The 21,335-nt window shown below is 51.3% G+C and overlaps 1 protein-coding gene and 1 long non-coding RNA gene across 3 annotated transcripts in view; one reads left to right on the forward strand and one right to left on the reverse strand.

Moving 5' to 3' along the window:
- The window catches only part of LOC310896211, a 48,707-nt gene extending 34,314 nt beyond the window's left edge, over positions 1-14,393 (reverse strand). Inside the window, exons 1-2 of the long non-coding RNA XR_014581278.1 lie at positions 13,830-14,393; positions 4,165-13,738 (exon numbers count right to left, since the gene is read on the reverse strand). This is a non-coding gene — a long non-coding RNA (uncharacterized lncRNA). The remainder of the gene's footprint in view (positions 1-4,164; positions 13,739-13,829) is intronic.
- Positions 14,394-14,467: 74 nt separating this feature from the next.
- SPRED2 (sprouty related EVH1 domain containing 2) overlaps positions 14,468-21,335 on the forward strand; it is a 60,819-nt gene continuing 53,951 nt past the window's right edge. Inside the window, exons 1-2 of one of the 2 annotated variants that reach the window (XM_083828215.1) lie at positions 14,819-14,939; positions 15,955-21,313. In XM_083828215.1, coding sequence (XP_083684341.1) covers positions 21,273-21,313 — 41 coding nt within the window. In that variant the 5' untranslated portion in view covers positions 14,819-14,939; positions 15,955-21,272. Of the gene's footprint in view, positions 14,940-15,954; positions 21,314-21,335 lie in introns of both variants that reach the window. The other variant, XM_083828214.1, reaches the window with a different exon arrangement.

Genomic DNA, 21,335 nt, shown 5'->3' on the forward strand with positions numbered 1-21,335 from the left:
TTCTGGTCTGCCATTGTTCATTTGTGTTGTCTTTTTATTCCTCGTTTCCTTTAATTGTTTGTTTTGCTTTTAATCTCTTTGCCGCTTTGGTACAGTTGACTTTTTATCAGATCGCAGACCAAAATTCTGGTGGTCTTGTATCGAAGGCCGTACGTTGTCACAGTAATTGGGAATGCTGCTGCAGCGCTGATAGCGATTCAGCAACTTTACGGAGAGATAAGGCGCGTGCCTTACGGTGTGCATATACTGCATTATCTTCCAGCTTTCTCTCCCTCTGCCTAACACTGATATTTGCGTACGTTTTAGGCCTGCTTTTGAAGTACTAAATAGAAATGTCTAATAGAAAAACGTGATGGTAACTGTGCCCTTGCTAGAGGTACGGCACAGGAGGCGGCACTCTGCAAAGGCAGAAGGCTGAAGTAAATAATGGACAATCAAAACCATTATTTAACGACCCTGTGCCTGGCTCCTATGATTATTTCACGTCGTTAAACGTAATGTCTCGCCTGTCCCTGCCAGCCCTCCATTTTTCAAGTCCTACTTAATACCTTGTAGATCCAGACAGCGAAGGTTTATGCATCCTTGAGTCTGCCGAGACGCTGCAGGCATGCAAAGACAACATAACAGCCCCTAGTCAGCACATCGCCGTCGGGGCCGTGCAGCCCGTGCCTTACGAAAACGTACGTGTGTGCTGGACTACACACTGGGAGCAGACTTTCATGGGATTAGCCACTGGGAACATTAAGTGCATGCTTAAGTTTTTGTGGGACTGGCAGGCCTATCTATTAACAAAAGAAACAGATACGTAAATAGTGCCTTGCACGTACCCAGTCCCCCATCCTAATTCTTTGTATTTCAGTCGGATAAAACTCTGCAGAAACCTATTATTTCATGATAAAAAATGTGATGAGGAACAATCCTTTGTATAGGATATCAAAGAAGCAGCTCGAGACGCGGCTCCAGTCGAGTTGGCAGGGGAGAGGTACAGCATCCCCAGCCGCGAAGCCTCCCCGAGCCGGCTGGAAGCCACAGGGAAGTCTGCTGGAGCCAGGCTGCTAGAAACACACCGCTCTCTGTAGTGGTTTCGGCAGCAGCGACAGCAACAAAAATCCAGCAGCAAGGACGACGGGCTCAGCACACACGCTGTACCCAGGGCAGCCGGCTGGGTTCGCTGCAGCGGGTGCAGGGGAACCGTCTGGGCACCAGCTCTTTCCCCAGGTCCTCGCTGAGATGTGCCATGCATCCTCCCAGTGGGAGGATGGAAGTGCAGGTATGAGTCCTCCTCCTCCAGCTTCGCTGGCCGAGTTGCTCCCGCTGCCACCATCCCTTGACCTACTCCCTTCGGGATGTGCCCTCCCGACCAGTTACCTGGTTCACTCTCACCTAGCCATGACGAGCAGCGGGCACGTCCTGCAGGGGCTTTGCCTTCCTTGTCTGTGACCCCCAGAGCCGCCGCTGGCCGTCACAGCCACGCCAGGCACTCCTCCCGGCAGGTTTTGCCCGTAATTCTTCACTTCCGCGTAGACTTTTCAGGGGGTTGAAGCGAAGCCCAGCGCTGCCAAGAAACCTGAGTAACCCCATTTCTTGCCAGATGGGAGGCAGTTTGGGTCGGTATTCCTTTATTTGTCATCGACGACTTTACCAAGCTACATGAGCTTTTCACGTGTAAACCAGCCGAGGTGTCTGAGGTTAGGAATAAATTTTTAGATGCCAACGATGCCACCATTCAGCTTGGGCACTGAGCTACCAGGCAGCAAGACAAATTGCTCCCTAATACAATCCCAGTGAAAGGAAGGTTATTACAGCAGGGGCAATTCTTGCTTGCTCACGCCAGCCGCTTCTTAAATCTGGTTTTCCACTTACATTTTGAGTAGCCTTCTCGGATGAGAAGCAAATGAGGCTGTTCCGCTAAGGCTGACCAGAAAAAAGTGAACAGAGAAAACTGTTCCAGCTGAAGCACAGCTGGACAACTTTTCTTGCTCGTATTATTCGATGCCCTTCAGGATATAAAGAAAGTCCGTGCTCCATTGTTCCAGTGACAGAATGAGGCCTGCTGAGACCCCACCGCTTCATCACAAAGCGCTGCATGCTGGAACAACTACAGAGGGCCACAGCTGGCCAGCTGTGGCAAAATCAGGAAAAGAATCGGCTCATTTCAAATGGCAGGGATTTGGAATTTCTGCCTCCTGCTAGTCGGAACACGCAGCATTATTTGTTGGTCTGGAAGGATATGTGGTTTAGTGATGGGACGCGGTAGGTCAGGTTGATGGTTGGACTTGATGATCTTGAAGGTTTTTTCCAACCTAGATGGTTCTGCGATTCTAGGATATGCCCATCGCCCAAGCTGCCAGTTCCTTTGTAGGTGTTTTTAAAGTGTTACTGCCCTCACGTCAGATATTACAGCTGGAAAGAGAAGCTCCAGGACTTGGCTGTCCGACTGCAAAATGGTCAGCAGGCCAACAAAGTGCCTGCTCAAACAGGGGCATGGTGGCGTGGTATTTCCCCCGGGCCCAGCTCCCACCCGTCCCTGCCCACGGGTGCCAGCACGTCGGGCGAACACTCAGGCTGCAAACCACACTGCTGCTTCAGTCAGTTGCTGGGGATGTTTCCCTCTGGCCTATCAGTATCACCTCTCTTATCTGGGGTGAGCACAAGGCACTTTCCTCCTCTGAACGCCTCTCGCCTGCAAGGCTCGAACGCGCCGGGCAGCCCCTGTTGGGGCAAACTGGCCGAAGGGGGCACGTACGAATAAAACCAGCCCCCAGCTCCTCTCGTGTGACCCCGCACATGTACCCATGCACAACCTGCCAGCAAACTGGGAAATCTTGAGCTTGCTGGGATCACAGGAGCTGCTGTGAGCCTCGTCCTCTGCACCGAGGACACAACCGGGAGCTGCAAGCGCTCCTGGGGCCTTTTGCTACCACCAAGTGTCACCCCCCCCACACCCCCGGTTACAAATCTCCCTTTTCTTCTTTCTGCAGAAGCAATTGCTTGGCAGCAGTTGAATGAGGCCAAAGAACGTCCAGTAAAAGAAAAAAAAAAAAAAAAAAGCAAAACCAAAACATGCAATTTTGGAGCTTCCGAAATGAATGAAACATGGCAAACATGGCAAACATTTTCAACTGTACCCAAAATATAGGGGGAAAAGACATCCATATCTACATTCTTTGAAAGAAATGGTCTGAAAATGCCACAGCATTTTATTTCAATGCCTCTTAAATGCAACCCTTTGATTTGCTATTTTGAAGTGGCATTTTCCACTCTAAAGAGACCTGAAATAAAAGAGTGTGAGAAGCACGAGGGGCAACTAACCTCAAAACAAAACATTACATTCAAAATGCGATTCAGGTTGACCCCAAATAACACGTTTGGGTTTTTCTCATTTCCCCCGAACAAAGTAGAAAAACGGACATTTCTTTCACTTTGACCAAATCCAGTTCTTTTTCCTCTCTGTTTTCCAGACCCTGGAGGCAGCTATTATTTTCCCAGGATTTTCCAGGCTCTTTATGCATCCCTGCCATGCAGCGCAGGGGCAAACACAGAACGAGCTACAAAGCTCTGTTCTTCTGCTTCGGGGCAAACCTAAACCTCAGGGACCCCCTTTTACTTACTGTTAGCTTTCTACATAAGAAGTTGGCCGATATTAGCCAGGCTGCCTGCCTCATGAGTTTCAGGAGCATCTCCAGACCTTGGCGCAGGTACAGTCTTCGCGTACGTGCGTGAAGCGGGCAGGGCAGGGGGAATCTGTTCCTGTTTAATCTTCTTTCTAACCGTGTTACCGTGCGGCTTTGGCAAGCCGACCTGCTCCCAGGGCTCAGTTTCCCCCACTCCAGAGCCAAAACGAGCTTTATCAGCGCAGCAAGCTGCTCAGTCTGCCGACAGGCGCACACGCTCCCGAAAACAACACACGCTAAGCTCCATGTCCTGCAGCAACGTTTCCCTGTGCTTCAGCATCCCCAGAACACAGGAAGATTTTGACGGCCTCCACCTGCCTCTTTCACAACGTTACTCTGCTCGCGAGGGCAGCCAAGCATTGAGAAAAACAGCTTCTTCCCTCCCCCCTTTTCCCCTTTTCACATTTTTGTTTTTTTTTTTTTGCATCTTCCTCAGCGGGTTTCCGGCGGTTCCTTCTCGTGCCACAACAGACAGCTGCGCTCACTGTACCTGCGTGCGCCTCCGACTTTTCCTCCCCAGGACAGCTCGTCTAGAAGATAAGCACAAGCACACGGAAATCCTGCGACATCGGCCTCGGTAGCGGGGATCCCAAAGCCATTTTGTTCTTACAGAGGTCCCACCGATGGGCACGTCCATGCCTTTCGCACCCCTCCAAAAATCTGATGTAAAACTTAGGGCGCCTTGCGCTGCTTCCCCCGGCACCGGAGGCTCGGCCGCCGCTCTGTGGTTTCGCTGTGGCCGAGCTCACTTTCATTTTCACGTGGCACATCCGCGTTTCGGCCAGGGAACCCTGCACCCGAAAGACATCGCACGCACGAGAATCACCCCTCAGCGTGGGATCAGCAGTGCCTTTGTCCTCACAGCCCCGGAGACCCGGGAGAGCAGGGGTGTGAACGCACTGAATGCACTTAGCTGGGTGACAACTGAAGGGAGCAAGAGCTGGGAAGGTGGAGATGGGTCAGGCACGCGTCTCCTGCAAGGCAGAGTCCTGTCTTCTTGGGGTGGGATCGCAGGTTGAGAGGGCGTGCTGCAATGCAAGTCATATCTAGAGGAAAACGCAGGTCAAAATAATATTGGGGCCCAGTGGCTTGGCTGGGGTTACGGAGGGCACCGAAGGAGCCACCTGAGTGCCCAAGACAGCCTTCTGCTCCTTAACACCACGACAAAACTTCCCGAGACTTCCATATTCACCACAAACACACAAATACACATAGAAAGACAAAGCCACGTGCTCTGTTCCCCAAAGCTGGCACTGAGGACAACGTCTCAGGCTTTGCCAGTTCCAGTCCGACCGAAGGAGCATACACCTGCATTTCTTTTCCTAGTTTAGAAAAGCGAAAAATATTTCTTGGGCTTTTGTTTCAAAAATCACTACACTGTGACATTTTTCAGCAAAATATTTCAATTAGGGCTTTATTGTTCTTTTTTTTCTTCTTTTTTTTTTTTTTTTTAATAAGACAGATTTAGCATCTGGTTCCACGGACTCAGCAAGGGAGTCAATCAGAATTTATAGGACATTGGCAAGTCCTAGGTGGACCTACCCGGGCACAGAGCAAAGATTTAAGACTTATTTGAGGACGTGGAAGTAAAAAGAACAAAAACAACACTTCCTTTGGGAGGATTAGCTCTTGTATTCATGGCTCCCAGCTTCACCAGAAATGTCCTCCGTCAGCAACTTCACATAGCAGGGGACCTGGGAGATGGAGCACAACTGGGAGAGGACTGGGAGGGGAATCCCAGGGACCCGATGACCAGGCTAAGTGATGCCAGAGGCTGTTTTACAGGAAACAAAAGTCAAAAGAAGAAAAGGAAAAAGGTCAACAATACCTTCCAGTTCAAAACCGTCCGTAAGCCATTGTTCTGCAGATGAAAAAGTCAAGGGAGGCGGTGTCTTTTGGTAACGAGTATTCCCAGATTTCCTCTTCCTTTTGAGCTTGGCCAGCACATTTGTGTCAAGCCTGGTAACCCCGCGGGGGACTGGCTAATGTTTAGGGCCACGTTACACAGGGGAAAACCATGCTTCCAAAATTAGCCCAGGATGCTCTCCAACCACGGCACTCGGAGAGAGGGACTGCTGATGCCTGATACTCAAAATGGATTGCAAAATCTCTCCTCCCAACAGTATGGCATGGGTAAGGACTGCTCCAAATACAGGCAGAAGAGGAAGACTTGTTCCAGCTGGAGCATGGAGCTCCACCTCCACACCCGCTGCTCCCCTTTAGCTCCAGGGAAATGGAGAAGAAATTCAGCATCAATTCCCATCTGGGCCCGGAAAGGAGGACTGGTTCTGCGCGGATGTGCAGCCCATGGCTGGGTTCATGGGGCAGCACACCTTCAGGGAGCTGTGTTAAAGGCCAGCTGCTGGTCTCGCCTTCTGAAGTAAAGGTGCCAGTGGTATTGCTCCTCATCCATACCACCGTACAGGAGAAGAAACGTTTTCCCTGATAGTCTTCATTAAAAGAAACACACACAGAGATAAGCAAACAATTCCTCACACCAAGCACCACCAGCCTGTCTGAGCCTACCAACCAAAAAAACCTTCACACCACAGGCAGCCACCAGACCTTGACCTTGAAAACCACGTGGAAGAGGAGCTGGGAGGCAAAGAGCATGATCTACCACATCCCCAAGCCCTGCAGCTCCCCGGGTTGCTCCGGCCAGCGCCAGGCTGGGTTTTTGCAGCCACACGCGTCTTCAAGCCAGCAGGGACTCGAGGTTTTCTCACCCGACTTCCATGATTCAGAAGCTCGCAATCCTGCAGGATGTGGGTGCTTCCCTCGCGTGGGACATCTGAAAGGCCAAGCCTTGCTCATCTTCAAAATTACATGCGGTGTTTGGGTATCTTTCATGTCGCAGTGCAAATTCCAGTATGAATGCATATGCTGCGCCCCTTTATGGTGTGTTTTAATTTAGGCCTCTGTGATGCAAGACCCTGAAAAGTGCGTTTAAAATTGAAAAGGCAACTGGTCCTCAACACTAAAGGCGCAAATATGATACCACAAAACACTTTCTGAAGGGCGTGCCTTCTTCAAACACACCTTCATTAGAAAGATTAAAATTCAGAAGAGAGACGGTGTATGTCTTACAGCCATTATTAAAAAAAAAAAAAAAAAGTAGGGGGAAAGCGTTATAAGTAGGGATCTAAGTTTAATTCTTTATCCAAGTTGCATGTTGGCACAAGTGCAAAGGAAAGGGCTCTTGTTTAGGCAGCAAAAAATATTTGTAGGTGAAAACAGTTCTTTGGATGGCGAGAAATGTGTTTCATCTGTAGAGAGTTATTTTAAAACTTGGAAATCAGGACGTAAAGAATTTTTCCTAGGGTGTAAATGCACACTGGAGCCCATTTACTCAGGCCACACCAGGCAGAAGCTTACAGCCGTGTACAGTCTGCTGGGGTGGCTCTGCACCAAGGTTTTGTTTTAATCGACGCTGATATAAACTATGGGAAGAGAATGAGCAGTGTGGTATTTAGGCGCGAATCAGTCAGTTTTACTCCAAAATTCTGCTGAGTTTGGAGTAAATCCTGGTATGTCTCAAAAACATGTTAGAATATATTTCTGTCCTTTCTGATAGCAAACTACAGGGGAATGGAGGTTTTGAGGTGATTCTAATACCACTTACAGCCCAACAATTAGGCACATGTAAATGAGCACAGGGACTCGAGCTCCAGCAGATGTTTTCCTGTCCTAGATGACTCCAAGTGCTCCTGAGTCTGACTTCTCCCGCTGACACCTGGGCATCTCCTCGTGTTCTCATTTCTTGTGCTCTTCTTGTCCTTATCAAGGACACTGAGAGATACTAATGGCGATTAGTATATAAGACCATATGAGCTCTATCAAAAGTAGCCGTGCATCATTCATGACCTGGGTAATTATCTTTTCTCAGAATCTGATGCTCATTAGTGATTAGCCTCCCCCTGATACTTGGAAAATGCTGATGAGAAAGAAAATTCTGTAAGATGGATTTTGAGGGCCAAAATCCGGATTGCCATCTCCCGGCCTTTGATCAGACCACTCGGTTCGCTCAAGTCTTCTAGGAGAGCTTTCACATTTATTACTTTCTTGGAACCAGAATTGTCAAAGAGAAGATCCAAATCTCTTTAGAGCTGAGGAAGAGCCAGTTTATAAGCAACTTTTCAATGTCACAGCTATCCAGAGCACTTTATGTGGCAATAAATTAAACACTGTTGGTGCAGCGATGGTTTTGGTACAAGAAGCAGCCATTATATGCTAGGCAATCTGTACAGGCCATGCGGTCAGGTTAGTTCTGTCACTCCTTGACGAGCTTTGCACTACATGTCCCAGGAGAGAAGCAGCAGAAAGGGAAAACTAAAGGAAGCGCCCAACCTGTGTGATAGGTACAATGAAGGCAAAACCACTGACGTTAAAAAAACATATCAGCAGTCACTAAAATGCTTGCTAAGCCACCTGTTTAAACAAATAAAAGGTGACAAAATGGTTAAAATGCCAGAGAATGCTGCCAAGTTGGGGATGCAAAAGAAGCCAGACGTCTGGATGCTGCTGAGCACCTTGGTCTTTGTGTCCCCAGAAGCACGGGGCAATGAAAAACCTTTCTGAAACAGTTTTGCTGAGGTTGACGTCCACGTTGAACACGTGCGACCCTGAACACGCACCTGATCCTTGCATACACACACGTGTGTTCCTAATGCCACCAATGGGACTTCTCTGATGTGTGAAACTGGGGGGGCAGGAGTTTGCCATAGCCGCTGAAGGTACGTTATGGTAAGTAAAATACAAGGTCTCTGCTGGATGGTCTGATCCTGCTGCCACCGCCTTCGGTGGGGCTGAATCAGGCAGTTACCATCGGAGTCGTGTGCCTCCTCCGGTACAAACCACCCCTCTGGCCATACTTTGCAAAGCTGCAGCCAAACAATTATCACGTGCTAAAAGTACGTGCAGGAGGGGATGAAATTCTCTCTTCCTAAACATAGCTTTCAGCACATCCATTTATGTGTAAATGCTGGGGTTTATAGACTTGAAGAGAAAAACAGAATCAAAGGCAAATGTTTACCTGCCATGGGTCTAGGAGGTCTCCTTCAGAATCCCCGAAACATAAACCAAATACTTCTGAGTATGGAAACAAAGCCCATTTTCCAGAATAGCTTCCATTTGCAGTTTTTCAGCAAACTCTGAATAATTCTCCTGTCACAACAACCCCTAAATTAACCCCCACTCCTCACCGTTTGCAATTTTAGCATGAGAGTATTAACTGCAGAAGGAACAAAAGCAGCCCTTCAGCCGCCACTTCAGTACACCGATGCCTCGGATTGTTTTTCCTTTGCAGGCCCGAAACTCCCATAACCTGGATTTGCAATTCCAGGCTTCGTTAATCCCGACAGCAAATGCTGCTGGAGATGCGGCTGGCAGTAAGCACATGAAAGACTTGCAACCAGTTCCTGCAAATGGCAGCGCCTGTTAATAACCACACAGAGAGCAGGGCTGCGCGTCCTCCTTCCCTTGTAGACAGAGCTGGGATACATACCGGAGCGTATGTGCCATCCCAAAAGATTTGTGTGGGGTGACTAATGACTTTTCTCTTTAGAAGTGGGCAGGGAAGCATAACATGTTTGTGATTACGAGGACATAAAAGGAGCGTGTGATTATTTTTCATGGGAATTCTCGGGAGCAGCGATGCAAGCGTCTCGGAGGATGGCTGGCCAAGGTATTGCTCTCTGCAGGACCGCTGACCTCTCCTCCCCGTCTCCTCGGTGTGTGCTGTGGCTTTAGCCCTGCGAGAGCCATCCCACAGCATATTGGGTTGACCATGAACTTTCTGTAGCCTTAGCTCCCCACCTCTGAGTCCTTCCAGGGCTCCCATAAGCCATGTGCTATATTTGCCTAGCTGGAGTTGCTCTGAGGACATTGACACAAGGAAAAATAGCTGCCTGGAGAAGAGGGTGGATTGTTACCCTTTGAAATTAAATATTGTTGAGCATCTGTAAGGGACTGCGTGGGTCAGTGTCACTGAGCAGGGCTCAGTTAAGGAGAAGACATGCAGGGTACATATGGCACTTGATCGACTCATTGGCCCCATGCACCATAAGCCTCTCAATGTGGGACCCAGCCACTAGCTCGCTGTTGTATTTCAAAAGCTTAATTTATCTCTGGAAGCCTTTTCTGATCAATACCTGTGGGGGCACCTGTCACAGCTGGGTAAACCTGCTGCTAGAGCTGCTCAGGCATTTAACCAGGGCCCTCTGAGCAGGGCAGGATGCTTGGTGAGAAAAGCAAGTCAAGCCATGAATACTGGTTTTGCCCTGTGCCAATACAATTAGACACTGGTCCATCCCATCACCTGCTGAGGCTGACCAAAGAGCCCCGCAGTGCAGGAGATACAGAAGGGATGGTCTCCCATTAGCTGTGTGACAAAGGGAGAAAGGCGGTTTTGGAGTGAACTTTGGGAATAGGAAGGCGACTTTCTTACAGTCAAGCTCCTGAGGGGTTCAGGCCTAATTCAAATAATCCCCCGGGAGGGAAGAAGAAGGTGTGCACAGCTCCAACGTCTTTCCCTCATCCATCCATTTTTGTGCTCCCTGAAGACAGATTATTTGGCATCTGTTCATTCGGCTCCCATGAGAACCTGGAAACAGCTGCACCATAAATGCAGGAAGCTCCCAAGGGTGGAAAGGCACCTTGAGGGGAGGGCAGCCCTTCCCTGGTGCCAAAAGTAGCCCAGCTTTAGGACTAGCCCCCTAGGTTACCGGCACATCCGTGACAGCAGTAGAGTTCGTGCATGCTCGTCCTTCGATGCGATGGGACAGGGCGCACGCTGAATTGGGAGCGGCCAGCAGCAAAGCTCTGCTGGGGAGCCCACGGTACTACGTGAAGGCTTTGCACCAGTTTTTCCTCCCAGGCACTCATCCAAAAGATGTGAAAGAAGTTCAAGAAGCAGCTGTGCGCCCATCCCTTGTCCAGTCCACACCAGGGACTCAGCTCCAGGAGGACTCCCAACAAATTTCAGCCAGCATCACCAGGCCTGAAGGAAACCCTCCTGCCGACACTGCTGTCTCACTGAGCCTGCTGATGCCATTCTGTCACCAGGGTGAAATTTGGTGGGGGTGAAGCTCTGAACTCAAGATCAGAGCATTTTCCTGCTATCTGCACCACAAAGACAATGCGTCATGTGCTTATGAGATTACAATTTGGGTTTGTTATCATCCCCTTACATCAAAAGGAAGTTATGCACACAAAGGAAACACCAAACCATCACGTCAGGAGGGCTATAAATCACTTACTGCTATATATTAAGAGGACATCAGAGAGCCCAGTAGGTATGAAAGGGTTTTGAGAAGCCCCCTTTTCCTCACAATCACTTGATTTCAATAACCCTTGCTTTTATTTTGGGAGAGGGTGAAAGAGAGCACAGGGTTTAGTGAACACAGCAGTGAATGGAACTAGGGTTGTCCCACATGTCGGACTCATGGCTGACTGAGTTGGTTGACGGCAAGGGTTGGTTGATGCCATCCTGGCCATCAGGACATGGCTGTTGTCCTCTGGTGCCCAGAAAGGGCTGAGCTCCTGCTCCCCCCCTTCCTCCAGGTGAAAGCACCAAGCTGCTCCTCGATTCGGTTGTCTCTTTTATTTAACCTGTGAGCGTTGGGTTATTTCTGAGATCTCTGCTCTCCTTCCACGTTCTTGCCTTCCAGTCCTTCTCCCCTGGCCGCCAGCATCCCAGAGCTGTACTGAGAGGTGCATCCATGCAGTAGCAAAGAGATGGCATAAGCTTTGTCAAGATAAAGAACATTTTCTGTCCCTAGTAAAACACATCATTTAATTAAATTTAAAAAAAAAGCCCAGAAAATGGTGGTTTTCTTGTTTTTTTGGGTGAAGCAGTCCATTTGGCAGCAAGGGTCCCTTTCTGCTCTCTTGTTCTGGTTTTGGTGTCCTTTTGAAGAGCATCCTGGGAAGACTGCAAGGAGCTCTCTAACTCCTCTTCCCCTGGCAGCTACCCGAAATCCTTGCAACAATTCTCTAAACCACATGCGGAAATCCCACTCCTGCTGAAAAAAGCTTTGTATTTCCTAACTCTGCAACCTACCAAAATGTGTCAGCTCTGAAAGCTTTCAAGCTGACTGCAGACATTGCAGATCGTTTCTGCAGCTCTTATGTTCTGAGCCGTTATAATGGGGGGAAAACACGGATGTTATCATTGTTTTTAAAGTATGATTGTTGCTCAAAAGAATTATTGGGGCGGGGGGTAATTGTCTGGAGGATGGAGTGAATCAGGACTGACAACTTCCACTCCTCACTCATTCAAAGTCACAGAGTGAGTCAGTGGAAAAGCCACTGAAACCAGCACAGTCAACAAGGTACCGATATTCATATTGAGGTTCCTACTTCAGCTGCGTGGAAGACTTCAGCTCTGAGGGACTCTGAGGTTTTAGAGGCAAGAACATGGGAAGGCAACAGGCTACATTGCAAGCCTACAGTAAACACCATTCTGAACCCTGTCCCGCCAAATTCCAGCGCTTCTCACCTAAAATTAGTCTCAGCTAAAGGTGTAACAGCCCTCAGGGAAGTCTGTTTTCAGTCCAAACAGAAGCAGTGTCCATACACCAGGTTCTCTGCAACAGATAAAGTATCACTCTGCACAATGAACTTTCCATTCAAATAAGAAGCGCAAAATATTCATGGCATGCAAATCATTAGCACGCAGAAGGTGCTGTCTTGAAGCTCTGCCACCAATGGCTAATTAATTGCAGGTACCATAACGATCCCATCTCGGGGAAAGGCTGTTCAGTGTGTAAGCAGAATCTCTGTATGCAAACAGTGCAATGCACAAGCGGAAATCGCACCTCGGAGAGCCCTTTCATTCAGAAAAATCAGTCCCTTCGGAAGCACTACTCACAAGAACCAGTACTGCAACCTGAATATTCGAAAAAAAAAATCCAATATTTGTCAGTACGAGCAGCATATACGTAATAATAAGAGGGTTGTACAGTGAGAGAAATTGTTCCAGGAATAAACAGCTTAGCAGCACCCAAATTAGCATGACAGTGAAAGCAGAGATCAAATGTGAGATCTTGTAAATCCACAGGAAATGACTCAAGAAACTAGATCGAGTAAAACTTCAGCTTCTCTATCTCAGACGCACGGGCTTCTCCCCACCGTGACAAATGTCCACATACACAACGCAAAACACATCAAAATACATTCAGATCAGAAAGCCGAGCTCTCCAGCATTAACAGGACCGCCCATACCCCAGTCCTCCTCAGGGGTATATGCATTATGATGGCCTTTTAATTACATGATTGTACCTTGGTTGTTTTTTCACGTGGCATAACTCTCTCCTTAGTCAGGTTCTGCGGGGGCTAACAGCTGAATGCTGTGCTCCCCATCGACGCTCCAGCTGAACACAGAGATGTTTGGCATGAGAGATATTAAGGAAGTTGGAAGCCTATGTAATCTCGGCATCGTTTAGGGGGGAAAAAAAGGAAAAAAAAAAAAGGATGGGTGGAAGTGTGCCAAATCATTACATCTGGTCTTCTACGTTCCTGCCATTTCCTTGCCCCCAGCCGCTCCCTCTTGCCCGGACACTTCCTTCCACTGCCAGCGTAGCCCTGCCAAGATGTTTATCATATCATTCTGCTCACAGGATCCTTGAATAACTCTCCAAAATAAAGAGGTCTTGGGGGGTATTATTAGCCGGGACGGATCCAGCAGCATAACTCCCCAAAGGGGGCACGCGTTTGCACAGCCCAGGGGGGTCATACTGTGCTCGGCAGAGGAACGAACGGGTGGCAAGGGGATGGTGGCTTTGGCACCCAAAAGAGCGTGCCACAGGCTGCCGAGGGGAGGGGAGCGGGCTTGCTCTTCACACATCGCACAGCGTCAGGGGCTGAACCTCTAGCAATGAAAACATAATGTTACTTTAACGTTACACCACCACGAAGATGTGGGTTCTGGTACCATATTAAGGGATGTGCTGCTGCTCCTCAGGGGTAGCTGCCCATACGGAAGGCCCCAAAGCTTTCATCGGCTCTTGCCTCCATTGTGGTACTGGCAGTCCACAGACTTTTTTTCCAAGTTTCCACTTCTGTTCCTGAAAAGAGAATTGCCACCGCTTGGAAACTGAAACCCACCAGAGCAGAAACACAATTTCCACCCCGAAAATCTAAAGGCCCCTTCCAGACCTAGACTTGAAGGATCAGTCAGCGAGCGGCTTTCCTCAGGAACCGGAGCCCTGCGGGCCTGGACGTGGCAGGACAACTGAAATTGTGGCGGTGGGGACAGAAGCGGGGCAGCTATTTCCCAATGTGTGGCAGGGAGGGGGAGGCGAGGCCGGGTGGGTTTCTCCTCATAAATCAGGTGTAGGGAAGAAAAAGCCTCCCAGGGAGCTCACCCTGCCGTCACCTCAGCACACCCAAGCCGCTGGAGGGACGAAAATCCCTCCCGGGGACCTCATCCCACAGACACCTCAGTGTCTGAGGCGCCTCTCCCCTCACCCTGCGGACCCCTCAGCGCACTGCGGCGCCCGGCAGCAGGGCCAGGCCTGCCGCAGCTCCCCCCGGGCACGACGAGGAGCGGACACTTCACAGCGTGCCCGGGGGGGGCCCCGCAGCCTCCGCCATCCCCCGGGGCCGAGCTGAGGAGACCCGCGGCGAGCCGGCACCGCGGCGCAGGGGGCTCGGAGGGCCGGGCCGGGGCGGGCCGAGCCGCGGCAGGGGAGGCGCCAGCAGCGGCGGCGTCTCCTCCTTCCTCCCACCGCCTCCTTCCCTCCCTCCCTCCCTCCCTCCCCTCTCTCCCTGCCCGCCCGGCTCCGGCGCTGCCCTGCCCGCTCCCGGCGGCCGCGGCCGCTCGGCAGCGCCGCCGCTTCCTGCCGGGGCTCCCCCCCGCTTCTCCTCCTCAGCCTCCCCGCCGCTTCCCCGCCGCCCGCGGCGCCCCGCCATGGCGTGAGCGCGGCCATGGGGCTGGCCCGGCGCCGCCGCCTGCCCCCGGGCGCTGCGCCGCTCCCCCGGGCCCGCACCCCGCGCCGCCGCCGCCGCCGCCGCGGCGCCTTCGCCGCCTCTCCTCCTCCTCCTCCTCTTCCTCCTCCTCCTCCTCCCGCAGCCCGCCGCCGCCGAGCGCGGCCGTAGCCCCGCGCCCCCCCCCCCCCCGGCTCGCCGCCTCCCCTCCCGCGCCGTCGGGCCGCGGCCTCCCCCGCCATGTGAAGCGCAGGAAGATGCGGAGGCGCTGCCCGGCCGCCCGCGGCGAGGGATGAGCCGAGACGGGGAGAAGATGACCGAGGACGCCTACCCAGACGAGTGAGCGGGGACGGGGGGGCGGGGGAGGGGGGGGGGTCGCGGTGCTTTTTTATTTATTTCTCCTTTTTTTTTTCTTTTTTTTCCCTTATTTTTTCTTTATTTTTTCTTTATTTTTCCTTATTTTTTTCCCCTTATTTTTCCCTATTTTTTCCCTTATTTTTTTCCCTTATTTTTTTCCTTATTTATTCCTTTCTTAATTATTTTTTATGCTGGGGGGGGGTCCTTTGTTGACCCGGTGCTGGGACCCGGTCCCCCCCCGTCCCCCCCCCCCCCGCGGGCTCGGACACACGGACACGCGCTCGTGCGCGCGCGCGCACATCCGCCATTTCGCGCTCCCCCCCGGGCCGCCCTCATTTGCATACCGCCCTCTTCATTCATAAAAATAATAAAAAGAAATTAAAAATAAATAAACAAACAGGCCGGCGGCCACCCCGAAAAGACGGGGGGAGGTGCCGACGAGCCCCGGGGGGGTAGAAAGGGGGGGGGGGTGCGGGGGGTGTAAATGGGGACCCCCCCCTTAACCTGCAGCCCCCCCCCCCCCCGCCTTGGAGGTGGGTGCAGGGGGCAGCCGGGTCTGCAGGGTGGGGGCAGCCCCCCCTCGGGGCTCGGTGGGGCTTCTTTTTTTTCTTTTTTTCTTTTTTTTTTTTTTGGTGGTGGGGGGAAAAGGGGGGGGCCACGGAGCCCCGCCCCCGTCCGCCGTTTTGTGAATAGGAGGCGGCCGTCACATGACGGCGCATTCATAAATCCGGTAACCGGCGGCCGCTGCCTGCACCGGGCACCCCCAAAATCCTCCCCCCTCCAGCCCCCCTTCCTACACCCTCCCCATATCCCCTCCCCACCCCGGATCAGGATCTGGGGACCCCCCTCCATAGGTGAGCGCTCCCAGCTCTCCCCACTGTTAAATCCCCCCCAATGCGCCGTCCCCGAGCCTCCAAAATGACTGACGCCCCCCCCCCCCCCCCTTCCAGCCCTTAAAAAAAATAAAACCTAACAAAAATTTGCTGCCGAATTACAGGGCCGGCTCCTCGCAGCTATTCCTCCTCGCCAGAACATCGTTCCTGGCTATCTCTTTCTGGTTTTGACAGTCAGAAAAATGAGTCACCGCACGCAGGACTGGTTTGGTGCCAAGCGCCATAGGATGTGCCGCGCGCGGTGAAAGGACTTCTCGCAGGGCTCGTAAAGCACCGTAAAAAAATTGTGCAACTTCGGCTCCGTTTTAGGGTAAAAATTTAATTGCCGGCGTGCGCTGCGCTTATACCTTAACAACACCGAGATTATTTTGATGTGATTTGCCGTAGAAATGTTAGCGGCGAGGGAAATGGCTTCTGACTGCAACGCGTGTGTTAAGAGGAATTGTATTTTTGGCACTTCTTAATGAAGAGGCTATAAATACATGTTTATATGTAGCTTCTGAAATTGTGGTTATTTTGAAGTCGGCACGGTTCTTCCAGAAAAAGTTGGGTTTCTCTCGCAGATTGCCATGACCTAGCAGGCTGGAAAAACGTGGTGGACTCGCTTCCGATAAAACCCCTCCGGTCCTCGGTTTGCTTCTCAGTTTCATTTCTCAAATCGGACAGCAGAGAGAGGTGGGTCCGTGTATGCGGGCTGGAGAGCGCGAAAGCAGACCCGGTTCCGTGTGGTGGACCAGAGCTGGTGCTTGCTGCGTGTGGGCATCGATGCACGATGCTCGTGAGCCTCCATCTCGGGGGAGGATGCTGCCCCAGCCGCGTTTTTTGCACGGGCCTTGGTGCAGAGGTGAGTGTCGGTGCGGAACAGTGGAGCAACGAGTGCTCAGCTCTATGTAATTGTAGGCTGCAGTTCGTATTAGAATAAATCCTCCTCGCACGTGCCGCCTCGTTAGTTTCGTGTCCTTCCTATGTGTGCCGGGAGGGAGGATCTCACATGGTGTGTTTCTCCTGCCTGCTTTGCTGCAGAAGCCGAGCAGGAGACGGGGGGCGATGGGCAGCTGGTGCCAAGCCCCCTTCCTGGTACCAATTTCCTTGGCAGACAGCAGGGCGAACGGAGCACCGTGGCTGGTCCACGTCCCTAGCAGCTTTTAGGATTGCTGCCGCTGCCACTGTGGAAGCGCTGGGCTCGTCCCGGCACAACCCGGGCCATAATGTTGCGGGACACGGTTCGGTGTTTTAGGTACGCCACGCTCTCCTTCGTAAGCCCTTCCCCTCCGGTCTTGCATTGATTGATAGCGCTGCTGAAGCGAGTGACTCATATGTTGTTTTTCGTTTCGGCGGTGGGTGAAGTGATTTTTTTTTCAATATATATGGCGTTAAAAGAAATAAGGACGGGCTCTCCTGATAAGTTTTCTCTAGCTGTCAGAACAATGGTAGTATAGCGTGCTATTTGCCCTAGATATCTGGCTTTAATTTGCATAGCTATTCTCATTTCACTGGGTGCACTGTGAGCAAATGTTAACAGCCAGATTGCAAAAAAAGGACCACTGTCAGGATGCGCTATAAAATAAGTAAATTATGTTTTTTTTTTCCCCTTTTGTTGGCTTTTTTTTTGTCTTGAGAACATCACTATAATATTTTGAGTTTTGAAACATTTTGCAAAACCAGGGAGGAGAAATAGGGCTTAGGATGCCGGAGACTCATCGGTTCCTTAATGACTGCACCATTTCCGATCGATACTTAGAGGTCGATTTGTCATTGCGAGGAGGGCGCCTCTTTCTGCTTCCCGGGCTTCATTTCTGCTTCCCTCCCTGCCTCCGTGCTCCTCTCCGTTTTCAGGGCCGGGAGGGGGGATGATGAACAGGCAGCATTAAAGCCACAGGGCCGGGAGGTGGTGGGAGAGCCCGGGGCGGGCAGCCAGTGGCCCCCAGGCAGGTCACCGCTGTATTTCTGGTTACAAGTAGGAGTATTCAGCCGAATCGGAAGGCATAAAATGATTCAGTTACGCCCGAAGGCGGCCGGCGCATCATTACGATGCAGGGTTCCAAGAAAGTCACAGGAAGTAATTAAATGGAAAAGGTCAGAGAACGAGGAAGTGGCGGTCCCGAACGCCGCGTTTCGGGATGGAGCCGGGGAGCCCTGCGCCAGCCCAGCCGGCTCCCCCAGCCCCGACCCGCACCGCGGGGCCGTCCCCGCTTGGTTTCTTCGCCCGCGCCAGCCCCGGTGCCGCGGGCTGGAAGCGTGCCTGCACGGCTCCTGCGATGCCCCGCGGGCTTCTCGCCGTGCCGGGTTAACCTGGGGCGTTGCGGGTGTGTTTTAAGGCAGGGCGGGCAAAACCCAGCGTGGGGTCGTGGCAGTGCTTCGGGGCGATGCGTTTTTCCCCTTCCAGGCACAACTCACGCTGATTTGTCCTTGTGCTGGTCCCCCAGTCCCACCTCCTCCCATTGCCGAGCAGCATCGCTGTCACTTGCTCCGAACACTGAACCCATCACTGTAGCAGTTTGCCCTTTACACTGAAATATCTTTTTTTTTTTTTCTTTTCTTTTCCATTTTCAACACGCTTTTGCCCAATACTGGTGATTTCTCTGTAGCTGTCATAAGCCATTCATTCAGCTAACATTTTTTTCTTGCGAGCTTGAGCCAGGGAGGAAGGCATGGGACATACTATGTGTCATGACATTATTGCTCACAAATAGGACAGGAAATGAAGGGTTGCCAAAATATAACTGTTTATTTCTTGGCCTGAAAACATGACTGTTTAAAATACTACATGTAAGTAGCTGCTTTGTTCAGTTACTTGGAGAACTTGCTGTTTATAAGGGAATAATAGCTCTGTAGAATGGAAAAAGGAAAAAAAAAAAAAGGAGCTACACTTTCTGCTTCTGTCTTGGAAACAACTTGAAAAGCAGCTATAGATAGAGGGATTTCTGCGAGGGTGTTTGCTCGGTCAACATGGAGAGAGACCTGTGGGAAGAGGATTGCATACAAGCAAGAGGGAAGGAGCTGGACTTGAACTTCTTTGTGGACTCAGCACTCTAGCCCAAACCCTCAGAAAATCCCAGTCCTGTTTTCGATGAAGAGGAGCTGAAGGAACTCGCCTTTGGGCCAGCAAGTGGGTTTTTCAACCAGGAGCACCGAGGGCTAGCGATGGACGGTGCCTGCCCGTGGCATGGATGCGGCCGGGAGCTGCTTCGACCTGTTTTTGCAGCACTTTCTAATCTTGATCTGGCGCACCCTCTAGCGTGGGTTAAAAGGTAGGCTTTATCTGCCCATTTAATTAAATCCCGAGGCTGCAAACAAAAGTACGTCGTGCAGGGGAGGCTCTTTCTTAACGTGGACTCGCTTCGCTGGTAGCTGGATTGAAACCACAAAATTGTTTCCTTGAGGCCACCAAACCGCAGGGAGATGATGATAATTGTCGTTCTTCTTCTGGACAGGGCTGGAAAACAGGAGCTCGGGAACGAAAGGCAACGTGACTGCTGGGTTCAGCCCCCCGTCACTTTATTGCACGTTCTGGCATGCTTGAGAGATTGGAAAATTCAATTTCCTTCCCTCCAGCAGAATAAGAATAAATGATCCTCTGGAGATATTAAACCTGGGAGGGACGCGCTTGGCAAACTCCGAGTATCGTTACGGTTCTGTAAAGGGTGTGGGCAGCCTTTACAAATGCCATTGCATATGGATTCAGCCCGTTGGATGGTTCTGCAGAAGTCAAGGTCTTGTGGCTCATTGGCAAAGGTGCACCGTGTGCTTTCCTAGCTGCCAAGGCGAACTTTGGCCATGGGAATTGCTCCCTTCACCAAATCCATTGAAAAATACGCATTATTTTCTTTTCCCACCCTTTCTTAGCAACATAAGGTAATTCTCGCAAGAGACGCACAGGAATGGAGAGGGGACAGAGATGAGTAAAACTAAAAGCTCTGTTCCAGAGCAGAGCTCTGGATGCTCTGTTTGCTAAGCAAAGCGTTTGATTTCTGGAGGACTTACGCTTCTGAAGCAGTGTGGAAATTAAAAATAAAATAAAAGTGGTGGGGTGGTTTGTGGCGTGAGGGTACAACCACCTTGTTTCTGCCCATGTACAGTTGCAAGAGGATTTCTGATGTGTCAGATGTCGAAGGAAGGACCACAAAAGTGGTGCTGTTGGGGGGGTGCTGGTGAGCCCCGTGTCCCGCGTGGTGGTCGGGATAGTGTCACGGGGGGGGATGAGCCTCGGTGGTCCCTGTTTCTGCAAGCTGCAGACTGCAGGTGAGAAGCTGCTGTCCTGTACATCCCTGCACCAGTAAGGGAGGTCTTCTCCGAGCTGGCCAGCGAGCAGAGCGGTGCAACATCTCCAGTGCCTCATGGCGCTGACCCTTTCTCCCACCCTGGCCACAGGGAAGCTCTGCTGGTGGTTTCTAATGCTCCTTGTTTTGGTTTCCTTCTGTTTTCTGCCAAGCTTTTGTGAGTTTTCTTTTCCTTGCTTACCTTTCCCCAACCCACGTCCACCCCCCTGTTTCCTGGTCATCTTCCTTTCCATCGTTTCTTTTTCTGGTGCTCGGTCAGTTGTGACAAGCTGGCTCCCCGGGGCTGTGCCTGCCAGCTCCTCTCCGCGTCCTCTGGCCCAAAGCTTTCTCTCCGTTTGCATTTCGATGCCCCCCTTCGCGCCTCGCCCTCTGGTTTGGTTTTGTATCAGCTTTTTGGCACGGAGGTTGCGGTTTGGGTTGGGTTGGCATGTGTGGGTATGCGTGCGCAGTTTCTACAGCTTTGTTTCCTTGTGCAGCTGTGCCATGGTGTCGTGCTCGTTTTTGGGTTTTTATGGCATCAGCACGAGCGTCGGTGTTGGTGCTGCGAGTGTCCCTTCGGCGCTCCTTGCCTCTCCTTTCCTGAAGCCAAACGAACGAGCAGCTGAAGCGAAACGCTAGCTGCCTCGCACAACAGAAGTAGGTGCTTCACCTTAAAAGCAAGCTGTGTTTTATCAAAAACAGTATTACAAAGTGTGCTTTCAGGGCCTGAAAGATGCGTGTGCCAACAGCCAGCAGGTTCTACCTGTTGCAGGAGGTCTAAGGGAGATTTATCCCAAATTATTATTTTTGTCTCCGGTCTCCTTGTTCTTAGGCTCTTTGAATAACTTTCTTCTTTGACTTTCTTTGCTTGCAACTCACACTTCAAGGACTGTTTTCGTTTTATTTTTTTCCCCCCTTTGTTCTCGACTCCTACGTGTGCTGTAATCAGAGGAGAGATCTTGAGTCTGTCAGCTGAGCCCGATAGCTGATGGCTATTCCATCGAGGAAGGAAATTTCTTCTTACTGGCGAGCACGGGGAGGAGGGGTTACATGGCTCCGTAGCCAAACTCTTTGATTTCCCCATCATTTGTGATGTTTCCAGAAGCGGGCCGCGGAGCCGCTCACCTTCGCAAAGCCTGGCGAGGAGCAAAGCGACGATTGCCATGGTGCTGGAGCCTGGTCCCTGCTGGGTGGCACTTGCCAGGTGAGGAGCTGCAGAACCAGGT

The sequence above is a fragment of the Anser anser genome, assembly GCF_964211835.1.
Source record: "Anser anser genome assembly, chromosome: 3".
NCBI lineage: Eukaryota > Metazoa > Chordata > Aves > Anseriformes > Anatidae > Anser > Anser anser.